Below are 13,114 nucleotides of genomic sequence, written 5' to 3'. Positions count from 1 at the left end.
GAGGTTGTACAAGGTTGTTCAGGGGCAAGACAATGAAGACGGGGTGTTCACAGGAACACTCGTCCATGTGAAGGACATTCCTCTCACGAGTTGTGAATGGCCCGGGCTGAGGGTGGGTGGAGTGGTTGCTGGGTTGGGAGTGGCTAGGCCACACTTTCTGCTCTCTGAGGCTACCTCCTCATCTCAGCTCCAGCAGATGACACTGGTACCAATGGTCTCCAAGACAATTTAATGGGGGCTCCCAATAGCCCTTTTGTTCTAGTCCTGACACATTTCAACTTCCTTTCTCCCCACAACTATGGGATAGAATGCATTCTCAATAGCACGGGACCTGTGAACTGACTACGATAAAGACAGACCTCAAAAGAACCCACGTTTACCAACATCCTTTCTCTTTCGGAAGGTGTCTGTTCTCGGGGATGGGGCAGTATAATTTCTGGCACTATCTGTGACATCTTTATTAAAATATCTCCTATTTTAAAGACCTAATGTTCATGTCTGGAACTGTGAGGAAGAAAGTGTGATGTGTTCAACCCTGCATGTTGTGAACCTGCTTCATCCAAAGACGGGGCTCTCCTCCATGGAGCTCTCCTGAGAGACAGAAGGCTTCATCCTCATCTACAAATACCATGGAGCAGGTCAATGATCCACAAAGTATCCTCCAGGTGTAAGTGTCACCGACCAAGTAATCTTCCTAATAATAAACATTAAACTGATGAAGACTTTTCTTTCCCAACATTTTCTGATATGATTCCAGCCTGAATCGTGATCTATATTATGTTCCAGATCCATATAGCCCGTATTTCCCTGGAACTTGTCAATGTCCTCTTTGTTAATTACTCTGCCACTGTTCCTTGGTTTTCAAACTGAATTCTGAGCTCTGTAGGTTAGAGACTGGAAAGGTCAGTGTAGGGACTTCTGGACACCACCTGCCTTAACTTACGGTACTGCTCGACTTCCTCAGAGAACACCTTTCTAGGTTGTGCAGACCTCCGGATCTATTAAACATCATAACAAATGAACAATCTTCAACCAAAGACCTTGACCAGCTTATGAAGAATGTTCCTCTGGTTTGAAGAGGTGAATAAATGTTGAGAAAAACCATTTCCTTTGAGCTAGATACTTTCCTTTGAGAATTAAATCAACTGGCAATGAGCTAAACATTAAAGATTGAGGTCAAGAAATACTTGACTCTAAGAAAGGAGATAAAATGAAGCCTTCTGGAATTTAGCAGGATTTTTATATCATTTCCACAAACATATGTTGAGACAGAGGCAAGTAAGGCATGATTCTTACCCCCTCTAGGAGCTTAGAGTCTAGGGAAGAGAAATGCAGTAGAATCTATTAACTTTAATACCAAGCAGAAGAAAAAAGCAACTTTGGAAAAGTACTGAGAAACACAGGAGGACACAAAGTGAAGTGTTCTAGATGATTCTTTGGAAGCTACAATTTCAACCTAGAAGCAGCCCCTTAAATACCCAGGAAACCAACCAGGCACCTCACCTCACTTCTTTCCCCCCTGCTGCAAAGTTGATGCATCCCTCCTTTTCCTTCTTATATGCCCAAGGGGAAATTTCCAATTTAATAAGAGACAAGTTGATTTTTCCTCCAAGAGGTTTCCCCTGGGTCCTAACCATAATGGGGCCTCTGGGAGAAGGACTTAAGAGCACCTGGTCCCTCAGGGGAAGGAGACCTCTTCTAGGAAGAAAAAAGTTTTGCTTGCGGAGGCTGTTTTGTTTTGTTTTTGTGTGTGTTTTAAATGTCTATGCTGATAGCTAAAAATGGCAGAGGAAACAACCTCTTTCTTTGAGCTTCAAAGTCTGGTATTTTATCAAAGTATTTTCCACCTCCTCACCTGAAATAACTTCCTTCTTTTTGAATCTCTTAAGGTCTGGTTGAAAATCCACGTCCTCTCAGAGGCCTCCCCTGACATCCCGGCCCTCTTTTACATCTTTCAACTCCAGGGGCACCTACAATTGGACCTCCTCTAGTTAGCCCGCAGTGGACTGCCTTGCAGTCTCCAGCATGTGGCAAAGCTTTCCCATTTATAAAACTTGGCAGATACCGTCTCCTCTGAACATCAAAATATCAAAATAAGTCTGGAATCTTAGCCCGTGCTCCTCTCACTTCGGGGTGGAAAAGTACGTCCCCTGGGGTCAGGGGACTGGGGTGGGGATGCTAACTCCCACTTTGGCAACATGCTGGACCTGTGACCCTACGGAAACTATGTTGTCAGGTTGCTCATGGGAAGATCCAGAATTGTTAAGAAGATCACAATAATATTTGTAGAGGCCCATTACTCTACGTCTTATCTTGGCCAACTTGATTTTTAAGTGTCTTGACAGCAGAGACCAATATCCCAACAATGCCTGGAGTTCTGCCTTCAACAGAGTCGGTGCTCAATGAATGAATGTAAGCACCCAGCAGCATTAGAACATACCAGTCTTTTTCTGCCTAAATCCCATCTGTTCTTCAGTCCTCCATGATGGCAACTGGAGAGCCAAAAAGGCCGTTCAGAAAGGAGATTCTAAGGGAGAGAATTTCTAGGCAACTTCCAAAGGGAGCATAAAGCCCAGATGATGGAATCAAGGCCCACGCCAGCCAGCAGTGAGATTTCCTGAGCAGGCAGCACAGCCCGCTCCCGTGCCAAGAGCCTGGCTGCTCTGCCTCCTTCGAAAACCCATTACCAAGTCATGGCAAGCAAAATGTAATTTTAAAAAGGGAAATGATTTATGTGCTACAGGAATAAAGAAGTGACAGAAGCAGGAAAGCTTGCATACATTTCATTTTTTGGAATTAGACCTATAATTTTTTCATTAAGGGAGGATGCCAAGTTGCTAAAGCCAATGTGTTCTAAGCAGACAATTAGAGAGAGGTGTACAATCGAAGTTCTGTGAGCATCACGACCCCATGCCTTAGAAAGAGCCCATGAGAACACCGGGCAGTTTACTGTCTGCCCCTTTCAACCTGCAGTTCTTACAGGGCTCTAGATTGATTATCTGCTTCTGTGATGAGATGGGCAGCATCACTCTGGGCATGTGTGGAAGAGACCACAGGGCAGCAGAGGCTCCGTCAGGGAGGCTGGTATAATACAGATGAGCGAGGACGGTGGCTGGCATCAAAGTCTCCGGATCCCATCCAGTGGTTTTCAGATTTTGAATTTTCACGATCATTCCTTTCCTAATCACTCCTACAAAAACACTGATCTAAGTCCTTCAGAACCCCTTGTACATTCATTATCTAGAGATCTGGTGATCAGTTTATCTGTTTCTAGGCAGCTGGATCTCAGGAACCTGGAAAGATCTCTCTGAGTCAGGTCCAAGCTGAAAGGCAATCTAGTGTAACTGTTAAGAGCATGGATACTGAACCAGACTGTCTAGGTTCAAACCCTGGTTTTGCCACTTGATAGCGAGGTAACTTTGCTGTGCTGAAGTGTCCTTATCTGCAAAATGGGGGAGAGCAAGGATATTGACAAATGGTATGCATGTATCCATTCACTCATGTAACCAGTATTTATTACACACCTTCCATATGCCCAGTCTTGTTCTGGTCCCTGGGTACACGACTGTGAACATGCTCTGAAAGAGCTTACATTATAGCACAGGTGGGGATGGGGGAGACGGACTATAAACGTATAAAGAAACAAATATGAGAGTTAATTTCAGATAGTGAAAAGTTATGGGAAGATAATTATATGTTGGGTGATGGGGTGGAGCCAGACTTGTGAAAAGGGGAAAGTCAGAGAAGACTTCTCTGGGGAGCAGACATTTGAGCTGAGGCTGGAATGATGAGAGGGAGCCAGACCCAAGATATCTGGGGAAACACATTCCATGCAGAAGGACAAACAAACAAGTATTTCTGGAATGAGCGGATGTTGAATGATTTTTAGTAGCAAATGATACCTCATGTCCCCAGGAGTCTGTATAGGTATGAAATAATTCTGTAGATGTTTTTTGAGGAAACACTATGGTGTATGATGTGTGGTTAAGGTTGTGTTGTGTGATGCAAGAGTTACAAGAAGATTTAGTCAACGAGGAGTACTTAAGTAGTACTCGCCATGTACCGTCTAAGGGCTTGATTCCTCACAACTCTATGAGTTACGGTCTATACCCACGACATATGGTCCATGGCCATCCCATATTTTCCCAACCCTCTCCCCACATATGACACTGTGAGGTCATTAGGAGTGTAAATTTTTCTGTCTTGTTCATAACTGGGTGCACAGGGACCAGAACAACACTTGGCGCATAGTAGGTGTGTAATAGATATTGGTGGAATGCGTAAATGGACAAGAAAGTCCTGTGTGTTAGGCACCGTGGTGGGCTCTCGGCATCCCCAGACAGCCTGTCCTACAGTCCAAGGAACTTTAATCAATCCAATTCCCTTGACAGGATAGAATGAAGGGCTTTAGAGGGTATCTTTGGCATCAAGAGGATTTTAAAAATCAAGCGAATACAGACTTATTCTGAACTTCATTCTACCATCTTTACCCCTAACTAGCACTTTTGCCTGTGATTTTTCAATGACCTGGTTCTTTCCTTTAGTGTGTGTGTGTGTGTGTGTGTGTGTGTGTGTGAATTGATAAAAATATTTGTTTCACCCTAGAGAGGAATATGTTGATCTTGTTAATGTAATGGGATATAACTTTCTTGCTTTTCTAAATGAAACGCTAGGTGAAATATTAGCCTATATAGACACAAATCCTTTCTTCTGGAGTGAACAAGAGTTTATTGTACCCAGGAGTCCAAATAGTTTTTAATAACCCATTGAGTCCCCTCAGCTACAAAAAGAGTCCAGAGTTATTTTAAAATATCCTTCCAGGTTCCAAAAATAGAAACTCACAAATCCTACCCATTCCATATATCATGACTCTGAAAAACTAGTTTATAGTAACAACAAAAAAATTCTGGTCATTAACCTTCAAGAGAGATGGTACCCTAGCTTCCAACACCCCTGCCCAAGGAGGTCTGCTCCCCAGCCCTCTTTGTGTCTCAGTGTCCTGGAAGCCAAGGCCATATGCTAATCACTACAGGTCCTGTCAAGCACATCCAATACACCACTACCCGCAGATTTATTTGGGTTCAGTGGACTCCACTGTGTGATAAACTTAAACATTCCTCTGTCCCTCCTTGGGCAGCACATGCAACAAAGAGAAGGTACCAACCATGGTCTTGGTTAGACCATTCTCTAGCGATAAACAGAAGCTCTAGAAAATGTCCAGGACAAAGCAGTCCTCCAAGAGAGACCTCTGGAGGTTAAGGACATCTGCATAAATAGCAATATACAAGAAGCCTGACTCCTTTCCTACTCGGCTTCAATTAAAGAGAAACATCTGCCTTGTTATCATCTGGGAGATCGGTGGGCACTGCAGACAGGCAGCGAAAGCCTGAATGTGGACAGGGGCCAGGAACAAGGCCATTTGATCATCGAAATCCACTGTGACCATGAAACCTACTTTGGCAAGGAAAAAAAAAATGTTTACTCACTTACAAATTCCCATGATTCTTAACAAAACAACTGCCTTTCCTTTCATTTCCAGCAAAACATGTGATGTTTAGAGGGGAAGAGGCAGAGTCCAGCTCATCCTCTGTGCTTCAAAATAATTTTACACATCCTGAATTTTCCTCCATAAAACGTCAAGATTTCATCCCCTCTTCTGTTTCCTTCCCTCCCCTTGGCTTTTTCTTCTTTTGTCTATAATGTCATTATTTCACCCAACAGGAAAACAGAAAGGGAAAGTTCAGTGCAGAGACAGAAAAGCTTCTTAAAAACATAACGTATAAAGTAGAAAACTTTTCTTTTCCATTAAGGTTCTAGGAAGAGTCCCAGAGCCTTAGAGAAATGGTTCCTTTATTATTTACAGAGCGAGATTGGTTTGGATGGTTCTAAGTTGTCCAAAGCCTAAGATTCTAATAGAAACAGGAGAGAATCTTCATTGATCACAAGGACTGTTTTTTTAATCAAGCGAATACACACTTAGTCTAAGCCCGGTGATGAGCTATTTCTACCCAGTTTGAAAGATGGGGTAAGTGAGGGGCCTTATGTCACTTGCCTGGAGGAACAGCAAATCAGACACGTGAGCCTTGATTCCTACCTAGCCGATCTGTAAGCCCAGCACTTTCCCCCCTAGACTGTGCTATCCTCCCTGGGCTTCAGCAAAGGACATGTATCAATACTGATGTAGCCACCAGCTCCCCAAAGGGCAGAGCCCATGGTTTCCTGCACGTGGACCAAATGCTAAGACAGCAGCCCATCTCATCTCTGCCCCTCTCAGGCGAATTACCACATCCTTCCTTTAAGCCCATCCCATTCCTTGGTCAAGGAACTACCCCTGCCCCCCGCCACACACACACCCTGACTCCAAAGAACTCAGAAGCATGACTTATGTCTCTTCGCAATTCAAAACTCAAACTAAAATTAGTCGTATCTTTTATTATTTTTTTAATCAACCATATCTTAATCCACTTAGTCAGACCCACCTTTAAGGACTGATTTCTTTTTTTTTTTTTTTAAGATTTTATTTATTTATTTGACAGAGAGAGAGATAGCGAGAGCAGGAGCACAAGCAGGAGAAGTGGGAGAGGGAGAAGCCGACTTCCCGCCGAGCAGGGAGCCCGATGCGGGGCTCGATCCCAGGACCCTGGGATCATGACCTGAGCCGAAGGCAGACGCTTAACGACTGAGCCACCCAGGCGCCCTTTTTTTTTTTTTTAAAAAGATTTTATTTAAGGGACTGATTTCATCTCATTTATACATATTGGGTCCACCTTACATCTCTCTGATAAAAGCTAGTTCCTTAAAGTTACCATTCATCTACGGTACTGTGCACGCCTGTTTGGATTCAGCTGTCAACGCTTCGTACATGTGAAATCAACCCGTGTGATATTAAGGTAAACATTGCGCATTATAAACTGGTGGACATTTTATTGTTCTAACAGGGAAAATAGACAAAATGTTTGCACGTGCGTCTGTTTTCTCTACAGCACAGACAATAATATAATATACATGATGGTATCTGTTTTACAAAAGAGGAATCAAATTATAAAAAGAGGTAAAAGCAAGGTGGGGGGCAGTTGAAGAATGCCTCACATTCAGAGATCCTACCAGGACAGTGGGGGCAGGAATTACGCGTAGCGTAAAGATTTTCACGAGAAGAATAGTCAATCCTGATGTCACTTTGCCCTCATTATTATAATCTCATTTCCTTATTGCATGTGCAACACAGCCAGTCTTCACAATGCTTTAGTTTCAAAAATAGTCAATTCTCTTGTGCTGAGAAAAGAGCACACCACCTTTAAGAGCATTGTCACTGACAAGACGGAAGGATTCAGGCAGGATGTTGAGGCTGAAGCTTTTCAATCACCTGCCATTAATATGATTCAATTTATGCTTATGTCATAGGCTTAAACATTGCACAGTGCTGTAAAGCAGGGAAGGGACTTGAATAAAATACAGGGAAGAAAGCAGATGGTACGCTATCAAAACCCTTCAAGCCTAAAATAACCTTTCCCAAGTAAGGAGGATAGTTAATTAAAGCCAGGATATATTTACTCTATTCTGAATATCTCAATGTAAATAAAAATCAAAATGACACCACTGTAATGTGGGACTAAATGATGAAATTTCATCTATTCTATTTTTCTTTAATAGTTTCTAATCAAACTTTTCATTAAACAGCTTCATAAAATTCCACGGAGAATTTATTTATAGGGATTCACTGTAGATTTAAAAGCCTTACTTTTATTATTCAATTAAACTTGTTATTCAGTGGACAACATTGAAACAATGGGGGGAGGGGGAAGGTGTCTGAGCCGTTGGGAAAGGTCGTCATACAAGAGAAAATGTGGATCATCCCCGCCCAGGAAAGCCCAGTTCCAGAGCCACTGCCTGGGTTTGTCCCAGCCTTGGTCCACGTCCTCCTGGTAGAGAGGGCACCAGAGCATTTATTAAGGGTAAACAAACCTAGGGGAGGCCAACAGCTGACCCACGGTGAAGGCAGCCATTCCCAACGTGGAGAGTCAGGACATGAATTACAAGTGACCTAGGTATTTCCAAAACTTTTCTATTAGCCTTTCTCCCCTAGCATTTAATACCAGACCCAGTCCTGCCTTATTCATGAAGCGTTCCCTGACCCCTCCCATGATCACCACCCCGCCCCGCCAGCAGCCCCGCTGCTAAATTCCTCCTGCCCTTGCTTTCTCCAACACTCACCAAATACTTAATCATTGACTTTCTTGTAACATTAGTTAACCTTTCAGGTGCGTTAATCCTGTCTTCCCCAATTAGATTTCTAAATCCTCCAAACAAGCAAGAACTGTGTTTTATTTATCTTTTGAACACCTTCTCCTGCCCCCACTCCATAATCCCATTTAATAGAAGAAAGCAAAAAATATATTAGTTAATAAAATAAACATTATTTAATCATAGGAAAGCAGACACTGTCCTTTTGAGAAGGGCCTTGCAGGTACTTTATGGCAATTTATGAATTTCATGTGTCAAAGGTGTAGCTGCTAAATGCTATAAACTCTTTGCCATCAGCTCCGCCATTCATCCACCTGGTGATATGGCTAATAAAATTTGATTTTTACAGCCTAGGCATACTGTTACCTAAATTACATTTGACCAATTACTGAAGTCACCAAACGTGTGGTACAGAATATATACTGTGTAGAAAATTCATCTGTGGGCCCCCTGGCACCCACGGTAATCTGACAGAAGTGTTTCGGTCATCTGGCAGTGTTTAATATTAGGAACATTTGTTTAATGCTAGTCACTAATTAAATTTATGTTCTTCTACCAACTGTTAGTTGGTTGGAGAAACCCAACCCCACATTTTAACAAACCCTTTAGCCTGTGTTGATTTCAAATACAACCAGTTGGAGGTTTAAAAGGGTGATCTCTGGAAATTTAGATGGAGAACCAAGAGTGGATGGTGGGGGAGGCATGTGGGCGAAGGTGTTCAAATCAGGTCAAAAATAAGTTTTTTGGGGGGGGGGTTCACTTACTAAAATGAAATACTACACAAAATACAAACTATTTGAAGTACAAACTCAAATAAAAGAAAAACCTAATATTCTAATTATTAAACTAGCCATCTAGAAGCTCTTTAAAGGTACCTTTATTCCAAAAGAAAGTTTCCACTTTAAGAGGCTGGAGAAGAAAAACAGCATTAAAATTAGCTTTACCAGAAGAAAAGTTCAGGAAAACATTCAAAAGTCAGATGCTTGTGTTTGTGAGAACATTTAAAACTAATTTAGTAACTCTTAACAACCATTGTGATCACTGTTAAATTGGAACTTCTTTCTATTACCAATTCCAGACGCAACAGCTTTGAAGCTCAATGACTAATAACTCTTAAATTAGCCAAAAAGGTTAAAACATTTTTCATTATGTTACATTGTGATACTCTAACTCTGACTAGTCTTAAATGAGGGAAAGCATTCTTTCAGTTTTATTTTGTGTCAGGAATTTACAGACCTCTTGAGGGGCAAGCAGGTCAGAGGGTTTGGGAGTAGGGGAGAAGGGGAGAAAACCCCTCAAAACAGAAGTATTAAAAAGGGTCGATTTGTAAACGCTGATCTGAAAAGAGAGGGTATTTTTTGAAAAGATGTATTGGATACATTCATCTACTTGAATACAACGGTTATTTGAGTATTAAAAATATGACACTAAATTCTTCTTGGAAGAAGGGATAAATAACTTGTATAAACACTACTATTCTCTTCTAGACCGACGGTCATTTGGTAAGGCAGAGTTGTGAAAGGCATCCGAAAAAAAAGTTTATAAGGAAAAAAATGCCACGTCCAATGAACCGAGGTCCCCTTCCTCTTTCCTCCCTTCCTTCTTGGATCATCCCCTCACGCTCACCACTACTTACAAGCCCCCTATAGCAGGTAGAGGGCTACTGGGGTCAGGAATAATCAGATTAGAGAGGCCACAGTGGATTTCCCAAACCATGCTGAGGCCTGTAATAGTTAAGCAGAATAATCTGATCTGAATAATCCACAAACTGGGGAGCCTTGGGAAAACCTTAGCCAACAAAATCAAGTAATGTTCCGACTCAAAATGACCCCATCAGTGCTCTCTCTGGGCCATGGGTCTCACCTCTTCTCCGCCCAGGTCCCCATTTAGCATGGGTCAGCCATCACTTTGGTTGTGCCATGGTGGCAAATCCCAAAGAAGGGGTAGGGCGAGGTGGCGGTGGGGAGAAGGTCTCATGCCTCTGTAAGTACAGGAATTTCCAAGGAACATGTCTAGCCTGATAAAGCACCCCCAGGGTATTCTGATATCCCTGCCCAGCCTGCTGAGAACCACTGATACGATCCAATCTCTTCAACAAACAGATGAGAAACTGAAGATGTGAGAGATGTGATCCTGGCTTGCCTCCAGCCATTCACTGCATCATGCAAAGGCTCCCAAACCTATGATATATCTTCTCCTTTGCTTCTATCTATAGAGACACATGACTGATCAGCTAGGAGAGATGCAGATAAAATTATGTGTGCATATATCCATCTTTGGGGGGCATAGTGTATAAAGGTATATATATATATATATAATATATCTGAATATAGGTAGATATATAAATATCTATACATATTTTTATACACTGTGCCCCCCCAAGGATGGATATATATATGTGTATCCATACATGTACATGAAAAAATTAAGGGGCATAGGGATCTATCTATCATCAATCTATCTGTTCACCTTATAGTACTGAAGTGGTTACAACTGGTGCATTTTTATAGTTCCTTATCACACTGAAAAGGGAGTGATCAGTTAAAAAAAAAAGTCAGTATCTGAATAGCCAAAGCCTTTTAAGAAAGAACGAACATGAAAGCTTCCTGTCCTAAAGTCCAATTTCAAGGTCGACCAAGCAACTTCAGACCCTATATTGAACAACAAATTCTAAATAATTACCCTTTACCCTGGCCAACAGAGGCTGCCCAGGAGGCGATGATGCTTTATGCCACGATAATTTGGGGGGGGTGGCACATAGAGCTGGTGAAAATAAGCCTTGCTCCCATCACCACTCTTCACAAGAACCCAAAGCAAGGAAACACACAAGCACAAGTTTCACGTAGGAAAACAAGCAAACAAAAAAAAGACTCACCAAACTCATCGCATATACTCTCATTTTCAATGAGCGTCGGGTGGTCAAAGGTGTCCCGACAGTACAGGATCTGGGGGTTCTTGCTGACCACGGCGATGCCTCCCAGGGCTAGCGCAAACTGGTCTGTTAAAATGGAAGATGGCTTATCCTGGATGCGCTTCAGCATCGATCGGTACCGGCAGTACTGAGGGTAGCTGAGAACGATCACGTTCATTTCTTCCTCGTCCTCCCCTAGACAAACAAGAAAACATTTCCGTTACCCTCTTGCCTCCCACAAAGAACTGTCATGGCCATGGCATAATTGCAATTGTCACTCTGCTTTGGTATGAAAACATGTCTTCAGTGTGACCCTGATACCCGTTCATCTTTCTCCCAGTCTGGGTTATGGCGGCATTCTCCCAGCCTCACCTCGCCACCCCCGTTCCACTAAAAAAACCTCAGGTTACCAGCAGAGAAGAGAAAAGGTGGAGAGAAGAGAGAGTCGGGGTGACCTCATAGACAGATTATGTGAGGTTTGGGTCATCAGCAAGCTGCAGAACCAAAAAACTGTTTTTCAAAGAGTCTGATACATATTTCAAGCATTAAAGTCATCATCACCAGAATTTTGTTGAGCTTCTGTCTACATAAATTTCCAGAGCCTGCTCTTTCTTTAGATTATATAATCTTTCAGTGCTAGAAGGCCCTGAAAAGGTCATGTGGCCCCAGAGAGACGTCCATAAGTTCAAATAGCATCATCATCTAATCTGGTGGTGGTTAGGGCTGCTCAACAAATATTTCTGGTTCTCTTTACGGTCTAGTGGAAAGACCACACATCCTGGCCCATTGGAGTCAAGTGGCCCTGTGACTTGTTGTGGCCAATAAAATATGAAAGGAGTGAGTGGCGACCTTAGGGGCCAGTGTTTGACTGACAACACTCTCTCTTTTCCTTCATCCTGGGCACCTGTCATGAGTCAGATAGCAGCTGGGCTGCCAGTCAGGGTCTTGGAACAAGAGCCACGCGGAGCAGAGCCCCTCGTCAGTCCGCAACGGACATAGACACAAGCACAAAGGAAACCTTTGTTGTTTTAAGTGAGGCTGTGATCTGGGGGTTATTTGTTTTTGCAGCATGATCCATCCCGACTTGATTGATACATCCACCTTCCTTGCCCTCCCTCCTTCCCATGCTCCCTATTTTCTAATGTGCCTCAAACCCATCTGGTAACTTGGCACAACTCAGAGAACCATGCTGAGAGGACTCCCCAAGCGTCCTGTGACAGCTCCATCAGAACCAACTTAGCTCAGAACGTTTCAGCAACTTTCACGAAGCTCCCTTTTACCGCTTATCTTCACCTCACGATATTAAGCGCTTATTTATAAAAACCAGATTCGGCCTGGAGGACCCCTTCCTTCATCTTAAGCTTGAGAAATGGCAAAAGCTCCCCTTTGGTAGCCTGCCACCTGCAACATGTCACGCTGAATTTCGGCTCCATGACCTAGTCTGCCATCACTCCCTATAACCACACCATCAGGGCGTTTGTAAGCAATTCCCAGATATGTCACTGGCTTATCCAAAGGGAAAACACTCCATATTTTGAGCTCTTACCATGCTGCAGGGAATTGCACAAGACAGTTGTTAAGGATACCAACATTATCGTGGCCATCTGGTAACCAGTGGGAGACAAATGAGGAAGGACAGAACAAATGATGGAATCTAACCAGTACCATGGAAGGTGTGCATGTGACCTTCTCAGATAGGAGGCCAATACCCAGATGTATTTCTAATTATGTTCACTTAGTTCCTCAGGCTGGAGGCTTCTTCGAGAATGGAGATGTTTAGCTGCTTTCAAGATGACATCTTTTAACAGTTTACATTTCTTAGACTCCTGCCTGGTCTGTGGGTAGCCACTTTGTCAGCTGGCATATTTAATTACAAGGAAATATGTTTACATTGAACGCAAGTCCCCAAATGAAGTTCAGTTTTGAAATGCTGATATACGTCCCAAGACATTTCAGTTTGAG

At 42.8% G+C, this 13,114-nt stretch overlaps 1 protein-coding gene across 2 annotated transcripts in view; it reads right to left on the bottom strand.

Moving 5' to 3' along the window:
- The window catches only part of ARID5B (AT-rich interaction domain 5B), a 173,347-nt gene that overhangs the window by 75,106 nt on the left and 85,127 nt on the right, over positions 1 to 13,114 (bottom strand). For both annotated transcript variants that reach the window (XM_044916037.1, XM_021699513.1), the window contains one exon: positions 11,117 to 11,347. In XM_044916037.1, the coding sequence (XP_044771972.1) occupies positions 11,117 to 11,347 (231 nt within the window). The remainder of the gene's footprint in view (positions 1 to 11,116; positions 11,348 to 13,114) is intronic.

This window comes from Neomonachus schauinslandi, chromosome 6, assembly GCF_002201575.2.
Source record: "Neomonachus schauinslandi chromosome 6, ASM220157v2, whole genome shotgun sequence".
NCBI lineage: Eukaryota > Metazoa > Chordata > Mammalia > Carnivora > Phocidae > Neomonachus > Neomonachus schauinslandi.
This window is presented reverse-complemented; position numbering and strand designations above follow the sequence as displayed.